The sequence below is a fragment of the Oryctolagus cuniculus genome, chromosome 15, assembly GCF_051225735.1.
Source record: "Oryctolagus cuniculus isolate XC-2025 breed Fujian yellow rabbit chromosome 15, ASM5122573v1, whole genome shotgun sequence".
In the NCBI taxonomy this organism is placed as follows: Eukaryota; Metazoa; Chordata; class Mammalia; order Lagomorpha; family Leporidae; genus Oryctolagus; species Oryctolagus cuniculus.
In genome coordinates this window covers 6728254-6748110 of record NC_142881.1, presented here as the reverse complement: position 1 = coordinate 6748110, position 19857 = coordinate 6728254, and the positions used below count along the sequence as shown (strand labels likewise).

The window sequence follows — 19857 nt, the reverse complement described above, 5'->3', positions numbered from 1 at the left end:
TGTGCCACACAGCAGGCCGGGGCGGGCAGAAGAGAAGGTGACAAAATGCAGACCAAAGTGACAGAGGAGCTGTGCTATTCACTCAGCCTGGGTCACCTTCTGTCCTGGGTGACGCAAGTCCAGCCTGGGCTGGGCCTTGAGCTCTTGGCCCACCCAGGCCCTGGATGGCTGGCTGCCTGTGAGGATCTGAGACACTGAATATGCAAAGTGGACCAAGGCCAGCCAGGTGGCCACTTGTTCTCTCCGGGGCTGATAATGTTTTAATTGTTTCTATCTTTAGATAGAAACATCTCAAGAAGTACAACATATGAAAAGCAAAAACAATCCGGGCTATGTTTAGCCCTTGTTTTTTTTCCCTTCACTAGGGGAACAGAAGGCAATTTGCTGGGTCAGGTCACCAGACAAAAGAAACAGGAATAGAAGCTAATTTTTAATGGCAAGGTGCCCAAGCACGTCACACTGTACAAAGGGCCCAGCAGGGCTCGGAGAAGAGGACCCTGGGTGCCCCCACCCCCCATTCAACATCGCTTCTGCACAAACAACTATAACTCTTTCTGAGGTGACAATGGCCAGAGACACGGGGACTCCACTGAGCAATGGTCACTTGGTGCTGTGGAAAGGGTGTGGCCCTGCGTTCAAACCTCAATTCTTTAAGTAACTTAGTCTCCCAGTGCTATTGTGAGAGTTAAATGTGGGCCCAGCGCAGGCCCTAGATCAGGCCCTCAGCAGAGGCCACCATCGCTATGATAACAGGACCGGAGACTCTTCCTGGCTCTTCGGCCACCAGGTTCGTATCTCTGGGGTCTCAGGCACAAGCGCGGGCCCCCATTCTCTGCACTAGGGCTTCTCCAAGTGTGCTCTCCACGTGAGCTCTGGAAGCAGCCTGCTTATCAAGTGTGGGTTCTCGAGCCGTGTCCCTCACTTAGGTGAACTCTCTGAGGGCAGGACTCTGCGTTCTAACCAACTCTCCAACTTACTTTCATATAAAAGTGCTGAGAACCAGTGCTCTGGACCACGGGCCACAAGGGGTCTGGGTTCTCCAAACACGTCCATCAGAACCACAGCACAGCAACCTGGCAGCCACACCCAGGAGGCTGCAGAAGACTGACAGTTCTCTCTACAGACCTGCATCCACAACATCATCGGAAGCTGGTGTTCTGCTTTTGGTTTTGGTTTGTGCCAATTACAGGAAGTAGAACCACAGAGAAAGATGGCTTCGCCCTTCCGTCCCTACAGGTCTCTGTTTCCCAGCCCTCCTGGCGAGCCCTCCTGGCTTCCTTTGCAGCCACGGGCCTTTGCCCACGGCTCCTGTGCACAGGTGAGGGTTGCAGTCTCCTGCTGTGTCCCCGCCAACATGCTGCAGTCTATCGTGTGTGACCCAAAGCTTCGCAGAGGAGCTCCCTCGACACCTGGAGCCCCGCAAGGTATCTACGGTACACAGCCTGAGGGCACAGGCACAGTCATTACATCCTACACGGCCCCTGCCACGCCCACCTGCACCAGTCTGAACTTACACACAGGTCGGGGGGCACTTTGCCTACAGATGAGACGGTGACCACACAAACACTCTTGGGCCCAGATGGATGGCGAAGGTCTATCCCAAAGCCAAGGCCCAGTAATAACTAAGCTAGAAGTTTCTGGCTCTGATGACCTAGTCCACAGGTGAGGGGACAAAGACGCAAGGCCTCCAATGCACAGTCACCAGGCTCCAGAGTCATGACCTCTTGACTAGGAGGGCAGAGGCTGCTAGGTACACAGATACCGGAGTTCGCAGACAGAAAAGCACTTCTGCCCTTGAACCTGAAGGGAAACTCCCAAGCACCCAGACTCTCGAAGAGCAGAGGCTTCCACTTGCTCACAGGAGTTGACAGCCCCAGAGTGGCTGTGCTGTTTTTCAGATGCTGCCTCCCAGTGACATGGTCACAGCAGAGTGTGATTTCCAGAAAAGGTTCAGGACCTTAAGTACAGACTCAAGATACCAGATTCCTGCAGCTCCCGGCCCCAGTGTTAACAAGCCTGCAGCCACACCACCGCTGCTGTCTGTCCTGGATTCCACACCTGTCGGCCTGTGCCAGCCTCACCTTCCCCCTGACAAATGGACTGGGTAGGGGTAGCTTGGCCTCAGGACAGCCACGACTCCATGCTGGGTGTGAGGATACGCTCCAGCCCCATCAAGGGGGGACTGCAGAGGACCAGGCGTCCTTCCAAAGGCAGCTCTGCTACGTTCACGTCATGAACAAGGAGCAGGTCAATCACCTGAGCTCTGCCACAGCAGCGTCATCTGTACCTTGAAGGACCTTGGAGCCCTGGCCCATGGACCTCCTCTGCTGTGTCCACTCAGGGCTCTGTGAGGAAGATAAGGCTTCGAGACTTTGCCTACCCAGGCCTCAGTCTTTGGTGCTGCCCTCTTGCCCGGGATGGACTGCAAAATGGCAGCTGTGTCTTAGGTTCAGGACGATACAGGGGACCAAAGTCCTCACACAAGGAGCCTAGAGTCAGGGGCCAGAATGTGGAAAAAACGCCCCACCACAGCCCCCCAGGGAGGCAGAAAGAAGGGCTGGCCTACAGGGCTCCTCAAGAAGCCAGAGAAGCTGGTGAAGACAAAGGGCAGGGTTAAGACCACCAGGGCACAGGTGGTCTACAGAAGCACTGTTGTCATCATTTTTTTTTTTTAAGATTTATTTGTTTGTTTACTTATGTATTTGAAAGGCAAAGAGGAGAGACAGAGAGGAGGGACAGAGACAAAGAGAGAGACCTTAAGTCTGCCTAGTTCACTTCCAAAATGGCCCCAACAGCCAGGTCTGAACTAAACCAAAGCCTAGAGCCAAGAACTCCCTCCTTGTCTCTAATGTGGGTGCAGGGACCCAAGTACTTGGGCCGTCTTCTGCTGCTTTCCCAGGCCACAGCAGAGAGCTGGATCAGATGCAAAGTATCCAGGCCTCGAACCAACATTCCCACGTGGCACAGCCCAGACTTAGATGAGTCTGCAATCCCAAGCCACGCCCCAAACTTGGGCCAGGCTGCCCCCCAACACAACTGTCTTCCCACGCGGAAGACACAGCATGCAGAGGGTCCGCAGTAGCCACTCCCTGTCCTCTGGCACCACCCCCACCCCAACTCAGCACAAGCCGGGTGAGAAGACCGCCCAGGAGGTTACCTTCTCACTTCTCACTTCTATTCCAGAAACACAGAGACTGACAAAATGATACCAGGAAGAAGTCAAAGCACCCTGTGAAGGCAGTGGGCACTCAGCCTAGCAGAGGCCAGCGTCTCGCACAGAGTGCCGAGGTTTCATTTCACCTGGGGCTCCTGACCCCGGCTTCCTGCTACTGCAAACCCGAAGAGGCAGTGGTGATAGCTCAAGGAACTGGGTTCTTGCCACTCACGTGGGGACCTGGATTGTGCTCCTGGCTCCAGGAACAGCCCTGGCCATTGTGGGTATTTGAGGAGTGAACCAGCGAGTGGGAGGTATTTCTTTTTCTCTTTTTTTCTGTGTCTTTCAAATAAATAAATCTTTAGAAAAGCAACCTGTAGGCCGGCGCCATGGCTCAATAGGCTAATCCTCCTGCCAGCACACCGGGTTCTAGTCCCGGTTGGGGCACCGGATTCTGTCCTGGTTGCCCCTCTTCCAGGCCAGCTCTCTGCTGTGGCCCGGGAGTGCAATGGAGGATGGCCCAAGTCCTTGGGCCCTGCACCCGCATGGGAGACCAGGATAGCACCTGGCTCCTGGCTTTGGATCAGCGCGGTGCGCCGGCCACAGCGGCCATTGGGGAGTGAACCAACGGAAAAGGAATACCTTTCTCTGTTTCTCTCTCTCTCACTGTCCACTCTGCCTGTCAAAAAAAAAAAAAAAAAAAGAAAAGAAAAGAAAAGCAACCTGTATAGATAAACCTTAAACTATTTAAGATATTTAAAAAAAAAAAAATCACACATTTGACCACAATAAATAAAACCTTTAAAAAGTAAAATTATAAAAATCATACATTTGCATACTTGTGCATAAACATGAATTTTTAATGAAAGCAAATCTAATTCTAGACTATATTGGCTCATAAGTAGTTTCTTTTTTTTTTTTTTTTTAAGATTTATTTTATTTATTTGGAAGAGTGAGAGACAGAATCTTCCATCTACTGGTTCATTCCCCAAATAGCCGCAATGGCCAGGCAGAAGCCAGAATCCTAGAATTTCACCCACAGAGGTGCAGGGGCTCGAGTCCTTGGGCCATCTTCTGCTGCCTCCCCAGGCACAGCAGCAGGGAGCTGGACTGGAAGCAGAGCAGACGGGATGCAAACCGAGCTCCTAGGTAGGGTGCCAGCATTGCAAATGGCGGCTCAGCCAGCTGCGCCACAATGTCAGCCTCAACCAGTTCTTTTCTTACTGGGGGTCCTAACCCAGTGACCGCATTCAAAACGGCTCTCCCTGAAACAGCAGCAAAGCCCAGTGGTTTACACGGCTCCAGTTTTGTTATTGCTATTGTTCATTTTGTTTCATTCATCTGTTTGTATATCTGTCTGTCTTAAAGTTTGTTTGTTTGTTTGTTTTTAAAGGCAGAGCAACAGGGAGAAAGACAGTGAGACAGTATCTTTCATCTGCTAGCTCACTCCCCAGAAGGCCAGACCTGGACAAGGTGGGAGCCAGGAGCTCTAGCCTGGTCTCCTACATGGGTGGCAGGGGTTCGAGTACTTGGGCCATCAACTGCTGCCTTTCTGGGCACATGAGCAGGAAGATGGAGCAGACGTGGAGCAGCTGGGACTCAACCCAGCTCTCCGATGAGACACTGGCATTGCAAGCAGTGGCGGGACTTGCTGCGCCACAACGCCAGCTCCGTAAGTAATTTCTTATAGGAGGTCCTGGCCCAGGGATCATTCAAAACGGCTATGTCTCAAGGACACAGCGGCAGAGAGCAAAAATTGGACTTAGCTCCGATTTTGTTACCGCTGTTGTTCATTTCATCTCCTTCATGGGTTTGTCTTAAGAAATTGAAAACACTCAACCTCTAAATGCCAGCTTTCCATACGAGGTACAGTCACATGCCACCTTCAACAACAGATAGTGGCTGAGTTAAAAGACCAAAAGCTACCAAATCTCAAAGTGAAATCTTAGTCCTACGTGGATCTACACGACCCAACACAGCCAAATGGTTTACCCTGTAGAAATTAACACAAAGAGTACCCCTGGGAACAACCCTTTTATGTACAGAGTAAGACTTTAACAGCCAAGTAATTAAACACTGAGAGTAAGATCGCATAATTAAAACGCTGACAGACCTGCACACAAGTCGGCTGCGGGAATATTTTCACAATTCCTCTCTATACATAATGTATGCCCCTTCTGCTCAAGTTTCCTCTATGTTCTTTGCCTGTGAAATAATTTACATTAATAAATAATTTATTACCGCAACTCCTAGAGTAATTATGGGTTTCCATCTAATTTTTCTGAGCAGATGAACTGTTCTGTTCTCGGTCCCTCTGACCTGTATGCACAAGTCTCTTCCTAGTGGCCTTCCAGAAAGCGCCGGTGTGCCTTCACGCGCTCACGCATTCAGCCACTTCCAGGTCCTCTCCCGCCTGAATGGTGTGGAAAATGGAATGCGGGGCGTCCATTGTCCCGGCCACACAGCACTCATGTAATGGCTGCAATTAGCCAGGGGTGGTGAACGGCAGCAGCGCTCACACCACGTGCCCTGTTGCACCAAAAAAGATTAAACTAACACGTGTGCACCCCAGGCCGGCTGCAGACAACCCCCACTGCCAATGGCGGCTCTGGAGGGAGCCGTGTGCTGCAGCTCCACCACAGTCCCTGCCGAGGCCCTGCACAATACCGCTAGAAGTCAGCACCAGGAATGGGGCAGAGCTTCCCGTGTGAAGCGCGGGATGACTGGTCACGCAGGCGGCTCTGCCCCAGAGAAGCTGTCAGCAGAGGCAGCCCCGGTCTGGCCCAGCGGGGGGCTCGGGGTAGGCCACAGGACGGAAAGGGAACCAAGAGGCGATACAGGCCTCTGCTGAAAGGTCCCTGCAGGGTCTGACCGCCAGGCACATGACCAGCTCCACTCCACCCTGCCTCTGCCTCCCACACCTCACCTTGGCTTTGTTCTCTCGCCTGTTTTGGAAATGCACAAAACCACTTCTTTATATCAAATCCCCACCCTGGAGTGGGAGACAAGGGTGAGGCGAGGCTTGGGACCCAGCTTGCGATCACAGAGCATGAGGCACTGCTGTGAGGCCCTGACTCCATCAGGTGTGCGCTCGACCTCAGCAGGCAGAGGAGCCCACGCGGCGGGGAAGGATGGCATTCCAAGAAGCAGCGAGCCGGCCCCTGCGCTTCGCACCCAAAGGCACCTGCCCATATCTTCTTGAGTACATGTACGAAACTCAAACTCATGCTGGCTTCCAGCGAGGACCCTGAATGGGGGCTGAGGAGGGGAAACCCTGAGACACGGGGCCAACTACTCCCAGCTCTCAGGGGAAGCCACAGCGGCGTCCTCCACCTCAGGAGATGGGCTGGGAGCTGGCAGTTGCAATAACTTGGCGTTGACCTGTGCTTAGCCTTGTCTGGCCCTGGAACAGTCCAACAGCCTCTCGGAAAGTCCAGCCGGCCCCTCGGGGTATTGTCTTCCCAGGCACTGGAAAGCCGGCGCAGCTAAAAACTCTCCACGCCTGGAGTGCGCGCCCGGTTCCTGTGGCAGGGCGAGGCCGCCAAAGCCTTGGACTGCATGAGCTGAGAAGTGACCTGAGCTTCCTCCGCACAGCGGGGCTGGTGAGGCCTCTGACAGCTGACACTGCTGTCTTAACAAGTTTACGAAGGGGATGGAGATGGAGATGGGGGGGGTTGGCGGCTGGCGCCTCTGGGGTGCTGCTACAAGCACCTGCCCACTTGCCAGGCGAGGAAACCAAGGCTCAGGAAGACGGGGAGATCTGCCCACAGCTCTACAGGCCTCTGCCGCCTGGGAAGTTGTCCTGAACCATGGAGAAGGCACTGTGGCTTCTTCTTGCTCCCCTGCTGGACAGACATCCCCTCGAGGGCAGGGACAGGGTGTGGCTCACTCCACTCCTGCCCCAAGTGCCCGGCACACCCGTCAGGCACTAGTACCAGGTAGGCAGTTCAGAAGGGTTATTTGAGCCCCAACTCTGCCCATTAAACCCACAAGAGTTCCACCTTATTTTGACGCACACAGTGCAAAGGTCCAGCAAGACTAACGCATGAACAACCTTGAACTAAAGACCAGCATCCCAACAACCCAGTTTACAGGGCAGGCCCCATCTGGAGCTAAAGTCGAGGCAGGGTTGAGGGGCTGGGCGCGCCCAGGGCCCGCCTCTGTCTTCCTGGGAAGGCGGCAGGCAGCAAGCCCAGTCGTGAGACGGACTCTGGAAGCAACAAGGAAGGCTTCTGGGCCACGCGACTGGGCACTGCGGGTTTGTGGAAAGCAGCGGCCAGTCCCACGGGAGGACAGGCCTCTGAAGCACGCCACGCAGGTCAGCCAAGGCCAGGTGACCTCCCTGGTCCTGGGTTCTCTGGCCGGCAGCCTTCAGAGGACCACCAAGCAGCCCCCCTTCTCCTACTCCTGGGTCCACCTCTGCTCCCAAGAGGAGGGTGACCTTCCTCGGCCTGTTTTCTTCTGTGAACGATCAAGCCCCTGCCCCCGCAGCTGCACAGGATTCTGGGACAGACCCAGTACCCTCCTCATCTTCGTCCTCATCCTCTCTTCCACTTTGAGAAGTACCTCAAGGTAAGGAGGAGAAAAACACTACCACCACCGGACACAGAGGGAAAGGCCCTCTGCAGACAGACTGGGAACCAGAAAGCCCGAGGGTTGTCTACTGTCAAAGTCTGGTTTCTGACTCACACAGATGCCACCAACTCACACCTGGCAAGATGTCCCCAGAGAGGGCAGGAGAGGCCCAGAGAGACACCCAAAGGAAAAACCACACCCAAGCGTTCTGCACACCAAGACATCGATATGGTCAATACGGTCAGCTCTTTTCATCCCCTATAAAAACTAGTCATTCACCCGGCACGGCAACAGAGGAGCAGAGAGCACTTCCTGAGAGACCCGTCGGCAGAGCGGATCTCGGGCCTTGGAAAAGTCCCTGCCCTCCAACCCGGGCACGAGCCTGAAGGACGGCCTCAAAGGCAGACTGAGACACTTATGTGGCCAACGTCAATAAGAGCAGCAAACAAAACAGCCCCTCCACCCACCAACCAAGGAACAGTGACATCACGAGACACTGGGATCCAGCCACACAGCGCAGCACCCAAGAGCGTTGAAATACGTGGAATGAACAACCGTGCGCCGTGGGAAGAGCGCATGGAAAACGTACGCCAACGCAGCTTCACATAACTATGCGCTCATCGTGGACCCGGCCACGTGAAAAGATGCAAACGACACCAATGAACAGGAAAACGTCACCAGCAGCTCCCACCAGCCCCCAGGACTACGATGGGGATTTTTGTTTTCTCCTTTACACTTTGGGAGGTTTTGTTCTGAATGACAAAAAGCAACATGGTTTACTTTACTGGTTGGACAGCAACACTAGAGGAGAAACCCACAGTCGTGAAGCACACACCAGTGCCTGGGCCCTCCGCGTGCCAGCAGCCCCGGGGCCACTCCAGCACCGCTGGGGACCCGGGGTTCACACTCAGAGAGAGGAGAGTCCCCGAGCCGCTCTCTCGGAGCCTGAGTCCGGGAGCGCTCCCGGCATCTCACCTGCTGGACTCGGGCCCTGGCTGCAAGGACTAGAGGACGAAGGCTCGGGCCCGCCGGGCTACTTACCCATAATTCCACAAGAGAAAAGGGTAGGTCCTTGACTCATCTTCTTTGGCGTGTGCTGAAAACAACCAGAAAAGCCGTTCACTCTCCGAGTCATGAGAAGCACGTCTGCACATGACTGTCCTCCCTCACTAACGTCACGACTAAAGGGGGACTGCTCGTGGCCAACGTCAGACTAGGGGGAGGGAAGAAGAGCGCTCAGAGACAACCGCCGTGCAGAATTCGGCCCCCGCGCCCTGCCAGGCCGTCGTGGACGCACCCAGTGAATGGGCTTGCAAGCCCACAGAAAGCCCCCTGGTCTGCCAGGAAGGGATGTGGAGGAGGGAGCAGGGCGGGGCCGTGGAAGCTGGGAGAGGCAGGGCCTTCCTGGGCCAGGAGGAACCTGGAGGGAGCGAGAGGGCCTGTCTCCCACTCCCAGGTCCCTCCCCTGGGAAAGCAGACGCAGCTCTTCCTGCTCAGTTAAGAGGGGGGCTGGCCTGTGGCCTCTGCTCCAGAGGCGGTTCTGCGGCTACAGGGAGCCTGCCAGCCCCACCCCAGCATTTCAGGGAAAAGAGAAACAGGAAGGGTCTATCTGGTCTCATCACAGGAGCTACAGCCTCTGTACTTCGGGGCACAATATCCCACCAGGGTTTCCTGTCCACTGTCAGCACCCCACGTCTTCCCTCACTCCACGCCGTACCTCGGCTGAATGCCAGGGCCCCGGCTGGGAAACAGGTACCGAGGCCTGGGAGAGCCCTGAGTCCCCGGCACTTGCTCATTGTCTACAGAGTAAATCGAGCATGGAACACTCCGGGAGTTCCTCGTGCCAGCGGATATGTGCAGGTCAAGAGGCTCGTTCTGGCCTCTCGTGAAGAGGAGACCGTGCCCAGTCAGACCCCGGGACGAAAGTCTGACTCAAAGATTCCAAAGACTCGCTCATGCACTCACTAAACAAACGCGTGCTAGGGGCCTCACACGTCAGGCTATGGGGGGTGGGGGTGCTAGAGCGACAATGAACACAACCCTCCACCCCCGAGGAGTCAGCCTGTCACAGAGGGCTCCAGCTTCCCAGAGGAGACCCTGACGCCCACCCCCTCAAATGAGGAGCGGCCAGGAGCGCAGGCCCTGGCTCTTTAAGGCCTGGCAGGAAGGTGGGGCTGACTAGGAACACCTGCCCCACCCAGATAAGAGGGTGGCAAGCAGCTGGCACCAGCGCCCTCACCCACCCCAGCTGCCCAGACCCAGAACCTCTGCCCTAACAAGGCTGGGGTCGCAGAGGACGTGGTGGACACGCCATTACAACACTGAGAGCTTGGGGCTGGAGGGCTGCCAGGCCTGTGCGCTAGGTGCGGCAGAGGTCAGGGCTGGCTTTGGGGAGGAGAGAGGGGTGGGGAACGCCTGAGCGTGTGTTAGAGGACCAGGAGCTCACAGGGAACACAGGGGGACAGTCTTTCTCCTGCACCCTTCCTCAGTTTAAACCAATCCAGACACAATCGGTCAGCTCACCCTCCTGCATTCCACTGTGACACGACCAGGTACTCGACAGCTATCCGTGGCAGTACCTGGAGGAGTTCAAGCTGCACCTGCCTCCCTCCCAGCTAGCACAGTTAACGCTACAGGACGTGCAACCGAAAGCCATACCAACACGACTTGTGGAGAGCAGGTGACAAATACAGCAGAGCCTGCCACAGGGGCTAGGCTGCCTGCGTGGCCAAGCACACAGCCTGTGGAAGCCAGGCAGGCCCCTGGCTCTGAGAAGCAGGGTTCAGAGGGAGTAAAACAGGCCTTGTCTCCATGGCAAGGAGACAGCTCCCAGTGCCCAAATGGCACTTAAGCCCCAGAACACCACCCGAGGAGCCACGGCCCAGCCCTGCACTGGCAACTCAGACTGGCAGCCCACAGAAGCCCAGGCCAGGCCATAGAAGGCAAAAGAAAGTGGACACTGGGGCTGGCACTGTGGTGTAGCAGGTGAGGCCGCCGCCTGCAGTGCCCGCATCCCATATGGGCACCTATTCGAGTCCTGGCTGCTCCACTTCTGATCCAGCTCTCTGCTATGACTTCGGAAAGCAGTGGAGGATGGCCCAAGTCCTTGGGCCTCTGCACCAGTATGGGAGATCCAGAAGAAGCTCCTGGCTCCTGGCTCCTGGCTTCGGATCAGCGCAACTCTGGCCTTTGTGGTCATCTGGGGAGTGAACCAGTGGATAGAAGACATCTCTCTCTCTCTCTCTCTCTACCTCTGCATGTGTGTGTGTGTGCCTCTGCCTCTCTATGACTCTGCCTTTCAAATAAATAAATGAATCTTGGGGAAAAAAAAAAAGTGGACACCAGTGCCACTAAGTGTAACAGAGACCCTGGGCCTTTGCCTCCCTCTAGGCCTTAGAGGGCACCACAGGACATTCCCGCTCAGGCCCCCCCAGGGAAGGTGGACGTGAGAGGTGCCTATCTTGCAGCCCGCCGTGGGACACCCCTGGGCCAATACACAAGGCTACCAGGTCCCTCGTTCACTCGCCCACACCTTCACTTGTTCAACAAGGACCTGGTGGCATTTGCTGCCGGGCCCAGAGGAGCCCACTGCTTCCAGGTGGGGGACACACTCCCACTCCCCCACCACCCTGTGTCCAAACCACCACCAACCCCGCCCCACCCACTGAACTACCTCGCAGAGCTCTCCAACCTGCACCCAGAACTCAAGGTCATCTTTTAAAGCTGAGGTCAGACCAAGCCGTTGCTCTCCAACAACTTTCCACAACCAGAACAAAATCCAGGCCACAGCCTGTCCTGCCCCTCCCTCGCAGAAGCTCTGCGTCTTCTGTCCCATCCTTGCCCATGTGTGAGGGAGAGGAGCCTGCACACCCCGTTTGATGCTACGCAGCCTGAATCAGCTTGGACTGGTCCATGAGAACGGAAGCTTCCTAAGGAAAGGGGTCATCTGTTCCTAAGATCCAAGCACAGAGCAGACACCACGGCTATGGCCACTTCACCCAGTGGAGGCCAGACCAGTGAACTGGATCTCCCCCGGGCAGACTGCCTCCCAAATTAATGGACTCAGGCAAGGTCAAAACTCAGGAAGACAGCAAAGGGCCTCCCCACCCAGCCTGACCCAGGCTCCTCGTGCCAGCCTCCAGGCTCCACCCAAAGGGTCTCAGACCACTGAAGGAACAACTTCTCTGTCTCCCCCCTCTAGGTGGGCCACCCCTTGCTCCTCTCACTGAGGAGGCAGAACTGCAGCTCCCTTCTGCCAGCGGCACCCCAGTTTTGCATCAGGGCACCTCCTTCTCTGACAAGATAGTGCCACGATGCCCCCAGGTGCCCTGGAACAAGTGGGCATGGAACGAGACATGGCTGCCCCGACACTCACTGCTCTGTGGCGCTGACTCCTGAACCGAGGGGGGCCAGAGGCTGATCCACCCAGCAAGGGGGCACTCAGGCCTGCCCAGGTGCACCTGCTCCCATGGTCCTCTCCCTACTCCCCGGCCCCGCCCTCCGTGGGCCTGGGAGCCTGAGTCCTCCTTTGGTTGAGTTAGCAGGAAATGGGCTCTGCCACTTACCAATGAGGAGCCGCTGCACCTCGAGATGGGGTCAGGGCCCATCTTGCTTTCAGAGCCGTCTCTGTGAGGCTAGCCAGTGGTGGTCAGGCCCAAAACCTCTGTACTAAACAGTTTCCCACGGTGTCAGGCACACCCTGACCACCGGCAGGTTTATCCAGGCCCCATTCCACATGAGCAAAGCAACCCCAGGTCACTCGGCATGGCTCCCAGGTTGGTCAGAGCCTTTTAACCTCCAGCCTACCACAGAGGTGACACAATGTCCACTGGTGATGCTGCCCCTGCAGCCCAGCCCCAACCCCGCCCAGTCCTCTGCACCTACAGTGGAAGGCCCAGCAAATCGCCAGTGCTGCGGCCCTCGTAGGTTTACGAGACACTCTGCATCTGCAGAGGCGAGGCCAGCCCTGGCAGAGGTTCCCAGTGAAACAAGACAAGCGCACTTTTCCCTTGGGTTTCTCTCCCACTACAAAGCCACCCCAGGACCAGGCCTCGTCTGTGAGACGCCTCAGAAACCCCCGAGAAGGGTTTTGGAGTCAGAGAGGCAATCGTGGCAAAGGCAAAGGCTGGAAACCAAACTGAGACTGCAGGGAAGAAGTCCCGACTGCAAGAAAGACGCAACGGAGCCTCCAAGTGGGGAAGCGGCCGAGGAGACTGTGCCAGGCCCGGCCCACGGCCGCCCTGCCTTCTGCAGCAGCTGACTAAGACAGGCGAGTCACTTTTTCCTTCTCCCGACAGAGCTACAGGAGCCACAGCGCAGCAGGGAGGAGCTCACGAAAAGCCCCGGGGCGGGGGAGAGAGCCTGAGCACCCGCCCCTCCCAAACAGCACTCGGGGAGACCCTGGCCCCAAGAAGCGAAAAGAGAAGCCAAGGAGGGGACAGCGCCTCGGGTGGAGGCCCTCAGAGACACGGATGACAATGTGGCAGCTCTGCCTGCTGAGGCAGAGCCGGCCCCTGGTATCTCTGCTAGCCCAGGGGACGGCACCACCCTGCCTTGGACGCTGCCTTTGACTTCAGGGCAGCCTGTGGCCTGCCAGGGATGTGGGCTGGGGTTGTTTAGCCTAAAATGCCAACTCAGGGTGCCCAAGAGTATGAAGAGCCCCCAGTGGCCAGGCAGGTGGGCACAAGGCCTAACACGGCCACTCACCCTGAAGACCCCAGGGAAGGAACCTGGCCTTAGCCTCTTAATCTGACAGTGTGGGGAGTTATGGGAAACATCAGGCAACCTGGGGCTGCACTCTGCCCTCTGCCCAGGAGCCGCCACTCACCAGCTCCCTTTGTCTCTGGACTTGAGAGGGGGCTGGGAGAGAAGGCCCAGCCCAGCCAAGAGGGTGGTCACTCAGGAGACAAGAGAAGAGGCCCTCGGCACAAGCGTGGGCGTGCGGGAAGGAGCTGGGGAGCTCAGCGTTCCCAAGGTCAAACGTCTGGGCGGCCTTCCAGGGGCAGCGGCTAATGTTAGAACGCGAGCAGGAAGGGCCCACTCGGCAGAGGAAAGCAACCAGGCAGAGCAGGGAAAAGGGGAAGCGGGCACGCCAGGACTGCAGGCCGCGCAGGCTCAGCCAGGGCTAGGGCACTGCCTGCACCCTCAGCCCTCTCCCGGGGGCAGGTGGCCCCTGCACCAGAAAAGGCAGAACACTGACAGCACCAGTTCAGCCCTTCTGTCCTTTTTTCTCCCACATCTTTCTTGGGAGTAGGGACAGTCACGGTGTCCCCAATATTTAGTTGTTGTTGTTGTTGTTGTTGTTGTTGTTGTTGTTTTTTAAAGAAAGAACCGTTCGCTGAGCCCTCTGAGGGCAGGCGTGGGGGCGGAAGCTCGTTCCCAGGCCTCAGGGAGCAGCTGGGGCTCCTCCTCCAGCACGCTGGGTTCCAAGGACCCCTGGGGGACTTGCCCTGCCATTTGGACTTTCTCTCCTCTGACTGAGAAGCAGCCCAGGGCCAGGGTGGACTATGCCTCTGGGGCCTGCTCCCAGAATTCCAAAGCCTCCTGCTCTGATACATTTCCCAGCCTCTCCACAACCCTGTTTTCTTTTTTAATCTTAAAGCTTTGCTTCTGCTATCTTCTCAATTTGATCAGAAAACAAAAGAGAAATTATCCCCCATCTTTCCTGCTGATAAACTTAGGGCATTCTCCAGGAAGACAGCTTAGGAGGCTGAAGCAAACCCCACCACCTCCCTCTGAACCTCTGCAGGCAGCCTGGGGCAGTCACAGCTTCTGTCCCATGGGGCTCAGTGCTAGAAGCGAGTATCCGGGTCTTCAGTCACTCACTGCGTGTCTCTCCCAGGACCTGGAGGATCCCTGAGCTGACCACAGCCTCTGGTGCAGGAGCAGGGCCTTGCAGGAAGGGGAAGGCAGATCATGTCCGGGCACCCTGCTTGCCCATTTGTGACATGGGTGCCCCTCTCCAGAGCTCTCTGAGCCCCAGCTCCCTATCTCTACACGGGGGTGGAGCACATGACCCACCCCTCAGCAGGGCAGTGTGAGGCAGCAGGAGGCGGTGAGTGGATTTAGGGCCTCCCGAGGCGCTGAGTGCAACCACACTCCCAGTGGCTCCACACGGGCCCTGCCATGCTCCCGCCTACCCTGGACAAGCCTCACGGGGGCCAGGCCCAGACGTGGCCAAGGCTCAGTCCACACGTGGCAGATAACAAAGCCCCCCAAAAGCTCCCCTGATGGATCCACCAACTGGAGTCAAGGAAAGGGAAGAAAGGAGCAGGAAGTGCCAGCCTACATCGGCCAACAAGCAGCAGCAAGAAGGAGGAACCGTCCCAAGAAGGCAGGGAGGGTGCCCGGAGCAGAAGCCATTCCAAGGAGCTTGCCTATGTCCCAGCTGTCTCTCCTCTCTTGAAGACAGTTTCCTTCCCTGGCTGGGGCTGGGTGGCCGTGCTCCTCCTGGAAGAGGTGGCCAACACTAGCACACCCCACCCTGAGGAGGGACCCTGCCCAGCGGCGGCCCACTACGGCGCCCAGGAAGGCTGCTCCCCGGACCTCCGGTCGGCCATTCAGAAAATAGCCAGCAACAGATAATAGAGCAGCTGGCATCTGCACCCACTCAACTGTGAAACAAGCGGCCACTGGAGAGGCCTACGCCAGCGATGAGGTCAGAAGCCACAGGGCAAGGGGACCCACACCCTCCTCTCCTCCACAGGCCTTCTCCTGAGCACCTCTAGGTGTCCAGCAACAAGCACAGGGCCTTCACAAAGATCCCACTCTAGTTTGGGGTTCAATCAATAAACGAGATCAACAGATAAAAGGTTAAACAATGCTAAGTGCCTATGAGAAGGGAAAAGATACATGGAAAAGGGGACCAACGTTTGTGGGCAAGGGGCTGGGAGAAGACCTTACAGCTTAGGCTGAGCAGCCAGAGAAGAAAGGGAAAGAATCCCAGGCCGAGGCAGGCTCATCCCTGACGTCTGAGCCGGGACGCCAGGGAGGCCGGAGCACGTGAGTCGGGAGAGTCACACAGCTGAGGCCACAGCGGCTACGTCACAGATGAGACTAGGGAAAGTCCTCGCACCTCCTAGCAAGGGCCTGAGGTGGGAAACCAGGAAAAGGTTCTTCGAGGGGCTGCCGAGACCAGTACTCCGTGTGGCTGACGGGTGGAGAACAGGTTAAAGGGGCCAGAAGACCAGGCATTACCACAAGAACCCAACGGGCAGGACCAGGTGGTGGCGGGGATCAAGCTTCAAGCAGAGTTGCGGCGGCTCTGTCCCTGGCCACAGAGAGCAAAGGTTGCCACCGACCAAGCACCCTTCAGCTGCTTCTCCCCTGCCCTGGCAGTGCTAGGGCCCCGGGAGGAGCTGACGCTGGCCCAAAGAAGCATGAACACACGCCCAGGAAGTGGAGCTGGCGAGAGGGGAGGGGCAGGGCCAGGGAAGCGGTGAATGCCCCGTCCCGGCCTGGCTGCCACCCTTGTCACACGAGGGAGCTCGCCCCGCCGGCTCTGGGCCGCTTGCCCACCTGCTAGGGCCCAGCTAGTGTTCCTGCTCTGGGAGCTGTTCCCTGACGCACCAGAGCCACGCCCAGCCCCTCCAGACGGCCCTGGACTTCACAAGCTTCAGCTCAGGGTAGCGCCGATGGGGTCCTCAGGGGTCCCTGTGCCCATGGCCGCCTGGACAGCCCTCCCCCACTGGACAGAGCTTCTCATGGAAGAAGAGCAGGGCCCAGCTCTGACTCACTCCTCCCCAGCCCAGCACCACACACACCACCGGCACTCTGGGAAGGCCTGGGGACTGAGCGCCGGTCTCCGGGGCTGTCCTAAGTTCCTGGGAGGGCCAGAGACCTCAGCCTGCCTGCCCCAGCTAGGGTTTCAGAGCACAAGGCTGGGGAAGGGAGCCCCCAAGGGTGCTGAGTGTGGCTCGGGTGAGGAGCCATGAAGGGTGCCCCTTGCTCTTGGGGACACTGCAGTGTGGCAAGGACTCAGCCGTCTGTCAAATTCATCCGTAGGGGCATCCGGACCTCAGAGTGGCTCCTTCTCCCTGCTGAGGGCCCCTCCCACTCCCTGTCCCAGCCACCACCACTGGGTCAGAGGACAGCAGCCGTCACCACGGATCACTGTGCCTCCTTTCCCCAAAGCTCTGCTCCTGACATTCCTGCGGGAGCAGCACCGGCTCTGTGCCCACCGGAGGCACAGCCTTGTCTCGGCCATGGGCAAGGCACGGCTCCCCTCTGGAAACCAGGTGCAGAGAGAACACTGGCTCAGGCTGGCAGAGCCACGCGTGCTGTTACAGGCCAGGGTGATGGCCTGGCCCACCTCACTCACCGCCATCTCTACTCTGGGCTGAGCGAGTTCCCTCTGCCAGTTCTCCACCGAGCTCTAAGACGCCTCACAGAGTCCAACTGCCAGGCACTCTGACCTCAGTCTGCTAGGCCGGGATGCCCCATCCACTGCCCCACCTGCACACGGGGCCTCCAAGGTCATCCAGGGAACGAGGCCGCAAGGTCCTTACCGGTTCAGGGTTCAAGGTCCTGCATGCTGTGGCATCCGCTCCCTGGCTGTCGAGGCTGTTCCTCAGGATCATCACCATCGTCAGCACCTCAGGCACTGGGCTGCACCCCAGGGTGCACACGAGCCATCTTCAGCAGGGCACACGGGCAGGAGTGATGCCTGGGCACCTCCCGGCTGACTGACATCAGCAGCAACAGCTCATTGGCCACCCATGCTCGTGGGGGCGGGGAGGCCCTCCGAGAAACAGCCACGCGTGGTCAACTCCCTGGAAAGACAAAAGAAAGCCCGAGGGGTTCAGGATGCGGACGACCAGGGCCCCAGAGAGCAGCCCCTCCCCTGGCTCTGGGAAGCAGGTGAGACACAGCCCTCCTACTAACGGAGCCGCCTTCAGGCAGGGCCACCCTGTGATGCCTGCAAGACCATTCTCAGGATCGGGGTGGCTGAGCAGCTGCACCGCCTCTCACCACTGAGCTGCTGATGCAGGCCGGTTTGGTAAACACCAGGCCACAACCAGGGAGTCCGAGAGTCCCACCGTGCCTCAATCCCCGTGTCTAAAACTGAAGCAGCTGGCCCTTGTGCAACCAACTGGCGGCGGGGGACCCACAGCCAGCCCGCTAGCCCCCCTTCTCCACCTGGTTCCCAACAGGAGCGACTCGAGGAATCGGGGCGTCCATTTAAAGGCACACACTCCGTCCTTGGAAGAGTCACCTCTCACCAACGTCTCTGCAACACTGGAGGCCTGTGCAGCTTTGTTGTCTTCCCACATGCGCTTCCAGCAGTGATGGGGCCCCCTTGGCATCGCCAACCCGCACAGCCCGTCCATAGCCCCTCCCCAGGCCACCAGCACTGCCCGCCCAGCAAACCTAGCTCAGGTTTGAAAGATTGCTCTGCACCCCCTAACTTCTCTGATCCTACCTTCCCTCCCCACCCTGCTGTGGTGCAACTCCCGAAGACAGTCACACGGACACGAGAAATCTCAAGATCACCACCAAAAAGCAAAAAATAATTGTGATAACAGTAATAAATAAAAAGCAGCTCCTAATCTGTAATTAAAAACCAACTGCTCAGCACAGGAAAATAGTTTAAAAGCTGCTGCTCTGTGTAAAAATTAATTGCACCCTGGTATTTACTTGCCATCCAGATTGTAAATCATATTTTCCTGTTTACTTCGATTAGACTTTACAGTGGGTGTTATTGAAATTGCTCAATTACGGGCCAGCTGGCAAGCACAGGAAAATTACCTTCAACTGTTCTTCGAAAACAAGGTTCATCCAAAGTGCAAACACAGGGAAGGGGAGGAGGGAAATCAATACATTTTCAAAGGCTCCACTGTTCAGGAACAGGGGCCCGGGGGGTCTGGAAGACCTGACACACAGTTTCAATGCCACATCAATCTAGAAGCCATGCATTCTGACCAAGCAAGACCTGTTCAAGGAAGGGATGGCAGACCGCTCCTCCAAGTCTGGCCAGAGAGCTGAGCCAGAAGGGCCCGCCGGCCCCCTGGACGCTTGGCTCTGGAGCCGGCAGGAGGGGTGCCCGTGGAGTCCCCACTCAAAGGGGCCCTTTGTGCTGCCTCGGTGGCGGAGGCCGGACGGCAGCCATCGCCTCTCTGGGTGTGAGCCTCAACTCTGCGCTGGGGTAGCCAGCCCCTGGCACGGGGCCTGGGAGCGCCTGTGTCCCCCTCCTCCCAGGAGGCCGGCAGGTCTGGCGCTCGCAAGCTCGGGTCCTGAGTCAAGCACACCTAAGCTTTAGTCCCAGCTCTCCGGGTGCACGATTCGAGCAAGATTTGCCGAGTGGCCTGCTCTCTGGGCCTCGGCTTCCCTCTCCAACTACTGGAGCACAGAGCCCGCCTCCGCACTGCCGCGTCACAGGAGCTACAAGAGAGCAGAGCGCGGGGCCTGTGCTCAGTGAACACGGGCTTCTGCTCTGAGCTCCACAGGGGACCCACCCCTTGGCAGAGGACACCCACGTGGCCACCCTCTCAGACACGTGCAGGGGAAGCAAGCTGCTGCACCCCAGCTGGAGGGGCCTGGCTCTAAGGCCCACCCCTCCGGTGAATGGCACAAGGCCGGTGAGGGTGATGCTGTGGAATCAGAGCAGGAAGCTGGGCCTCCCGGCTCTCACCTATTCGGTGAGCACCTACTGTGTGTCCTGCAAAGACCCAGGACCCTAGGTGGCACGAGGGGTGAACACCCAAGTACAACGGCTGGTCAGCAAGTAAGGCAGGCCCTGAAAGGCGAAGGAGCCACGGCACACGCCCTGTCCTCTGGGCCTGCGGAAAGAGAGCGCCGTGAGCTGGGCCCCAGACGGGAAGAAACTCCTTTGCACAGGGGCCAGAGAGACACAGCACCAACCAGAAAAGCCCAAGGGCGGAACCGCCTAGATGCCCACCAACAGGGGGCTGGGTAGATAAATTACGGTGCAGTTATGGAAAGGAAATCATGTGACAGTCACACCGCGATGGGGCAGTCAGAGCGTGCAGTGGTGAGGGCACCGGTGGCTGGCACACAGGGTACACGTGGAGGAGCGGGCCTCAGGAAGCAGGAGCCGGAAGACTGAAACCAGAGCGAAGGCTCCAGAGGCCATACTGAAGCAGTCTCTGGACTACCGAAGGAGCTCTGAC

The 19857-nt window shown here is 57.6% G+C and overlaps 2 protein-coding genes across 3 annotated transcripts in view; both read right to left on the bottom strand.

Moving 5' to 3' along the window:
* FAM53B (family with sequence similarity 53 member B) overlaps positions 1-17376 on the bottom strand; it is a 73864-nt gene extending 56488 nt beyond the window's left edge. Inside the window, exons 1-2 of one of the 2 annotated variants that reach the window (XM_017338086.4) lie at positions 17236-17376; positions 8771-8825 (exon numbers count right to left, since the gene is read on the bottom strand). In XM_017338086.4, coding sequence (XP_017193575.3) covers positions 8771-8825; positions 17236-17313 — 133 coding nt within the window. In that variant the 5' untranslated portion in view covers positions 17314-17376. The remainder of the gene's footprint in view (positions 1-8770; positions 8826-17235) is intronic. The other variant, XM_089313853.1, reaches the window with a different exon arrangement.
* EEF1AKMT2 (EEF1A lysine methyltransferase 2) overlaps positions 17363-19857 on the bottom strand; it is a 95324-nt gene continuing 92829 nt past the window's right edge. The window contains exon 7 of the mRNA XM_089313855.1: positions 17363-17499. The gene's annotated coding sequence lies outside the window, so the exon portion shown is untranslated. The remainder of the gene's footprint in view (positions 17500-19857) is intronic.